Source organism: Mandrillus leucophaeus, unplaced genomic scaffold (assembly GCF_000951045.1).
Source record: "Mandrillus leucophaeus isolate KB7577 unplaced genomic scaffold, Mleu.le_1.0 Scaffold54, whole genome shotgun sequence".
Taxonomy (NCBI): domain Eukaryota; kingdom Metazoa; phylum Chordata; class Mammalia; order Primates; family Cercopithecidae; genus Mandrillus; species Mandrillus leucophaeus.
In genome coordinates this window covers 1,558,956-1,561,201 of record NW_012105808.1, presented here as the reverse complement: position 1 = coordinate 1,561,201, position 2,246 = coordinate 1,558,956, and the positions used below count along the sequence as shown (strand labels likewise).

Below are 2,246 nucleotides of genomic sequence, written 5' to 3'. Positions count from 1 at the left end.
TTCTCCTGCGTCAGCCTCCCAAGTAGCTGGGACTACAGGTGTGCACCACCATGTCTGGCTAATGTTTTGTATTTTAGTAGAGATGGGATTTCACCATGTTGGCCAGGATGGTCTTGATCTCCTGACCTCGTGATCTGCCCATCTCGGACTCCCAAAGTGCTGGGATTACAAGCGTGAACCACTGTGCACGGCCACTGTGTCATTTCAAAAGAACCAGTTGGCCCCATCTCTACTAAAAATACAAAAATTAGCCGGGCATGGTGACATGGCCTGTAATCCCAGCTACTTGGGAGGCTGAGGCAGAGAATTGTTTGAACCTGGGAGGCGGAGGTTACAGTGAACTGAGATCGCACCGCTGCACTCAGCCTGGGCGACAGAGTGAGACTCGTCTGGAAAAAAAAAGCTGGCCTTGTCATATTTTGACCACAGAATGGCAACCCTGAAAACGGATCTTGATAGGTGCATATGTAGGTGGAGTCTTGGGAGTTTCCTCAAGAAAATCTCTCCCCAGGGCAGGTTTGTGATATCAAGAGGTTTGTTTCCCCGAGTGCTGAGATAGGAGCCGGGGGGATGCCGTGTTTTAGTGAGAACTGTGGGAGTGAAGAGCTGGGGCAGAGTCCGGAGGAGCGCGGGGGCAGCTGTCAGCTGAACTTGGAGAGGGGCCCACGGGAGCTGTTCCTGGGCCCTTCCCCTCAGTTGTTGGGGAAAGGGACCCCAAATGGAAGCAGGCTCTCCGAGGACCCCATCCTGCGGGGCGCGTCTTCCGCCTGTTCCGTGCCAGGCCCAGCAGCACCGTCTCTGTGGCCTGGGAGCTGCCAGTGATGGGTGGGGGCAGCCCTGGTTTTAGGCCTGGCTCTGCTCTTGCACCCGTGGTGGCCCTTCCCCACACTTGCAGTGACTTGTGACAAGTGCCTCTGTCCCAGGAGGTGCCAGGAAACTCGGTTGATTCCCACACAGAGTGCTTCAGTTTGTGGCTTAGACCTCCCTGTCCCCAGCCCTGCCCATCCAGGAGGAGCCAAGAAACTTAGTTGATTCCCGCCCACAGAGTGTTTCAGCCTGTGCCTCAGACCTCACTGTTGCCCGGCATGCCCACCCAGGAGGAGCCAAGGAACTCAGCTGATTGCCACACACACAACCCTCCAGGCTGTGCCTCACACCTCAGTGTCCCCAGCCGTGCCCATCCCGGCTCCTTTCTTGGTGACAGTGTCTTCCATGGGCTCTAAATTGTTCCTCCTTGTCTGAGTTCAGCTCCAGACCCCTCTGCAGCAGGGGTGATAAGGCACAGCTGCACCCCAAGGGGATATGCCGAGTCCCCCAAGGGGATATGCCGAGTCCTGGGGCGTCCTGGGAGGATTTTGCTCCTGCTGCTCCTGGCGACCCAGGCGTCGGACGTGCCGCCCGGGGCATCCTGGCCATGGCCCTTTCTCTGTCGCTTTCCAGGACCTGAGCAGCCCTAGCCAGTACGACACAGGCGTTGCACTGACGGGTCTGTCCTGCTTCGTCACCCCAGACCTTGCCAGAGACCTGGCAAATGACATCATGACACTGGTGAGTTTGTAAGCTTGCCCGCCACCCTGCATGTCTGCTCGGGGAAAAACGCGGTCAAAGTGGCACGCCAGGGAAGCTTGGCCGTGCGGAAACCGGCCGGGGTCCCTGGTGTGTGGCCTACCTGAGATGGGAACCAAATCACTGTCAGCTGGTGGGGCAGCTCTTGGGCTGCTTTGATTCCTGCGTGTCTTGAGTTTATGTTTGAAATCATCCTGCCAAGTGGAGGAGCAGGGTCTCCCTGATGGGCCAGGCCCGGTGGGGGATGTTTGCCCCAAGGTCTGACAGTGGCTCCTGTCTGAGCTGCCAGTGGGCTTCTGTGTGGTCCTCTTTCCTCCATTCCTGACCGCAGCTGGACTCCTCCCTGCCACTCCGCTTGTCAAGGGCTACACCCCCGGCTGTGACAGTCTAAAATCTGAGAAGCCCTTGGAAATTTTGGCCCCAGAAACATCTGTTTTGTGCCTGAGTTAATCTCCAGCTCATGAGGGAGACCTTTGTTCCTTTTCATTTAAAAAACAGCAGCCAGATTAACAGTGTGGAAGGGCGTGGTTTCCTCCCTGGGAAGCGCTGTCCCTTCGTGGCTGGCTGTCAGCCCGGAGGTGTCTAGATCGTGGCCGATGGGTGCTGTCCCCGCGTGGCTGCCTCTCTGCCCAGCAGTGTCTAGATCGTGGCTGATGGGTGCTGTCCCCGCGTGGCTGCCT

General features: G+C 57.6%; 1 protein-coding gene across 1 annotated transcript in view; it reads left to right on the top strand.

The window, feature by feature from the left end:
* The window catches only part of AP3D1 (adaptor-related protein complex 3, delta 1 subunit), a 47,726-nt gene that overhangs the window by 4,952 nt on the left and 40,528 nt on the right, over nt 1-2,246 (top strand). The window contains exon 4 of the mRNA XM_011997438.1: nt 1,441-1,548. Coding sequence (XP_011852828.1) covers nt 1,441-1,548 — 108 coding nt within the window. The remainder of the gene's footprint in view (nt 1-1,440; nt 1,549-2,246) is intronic.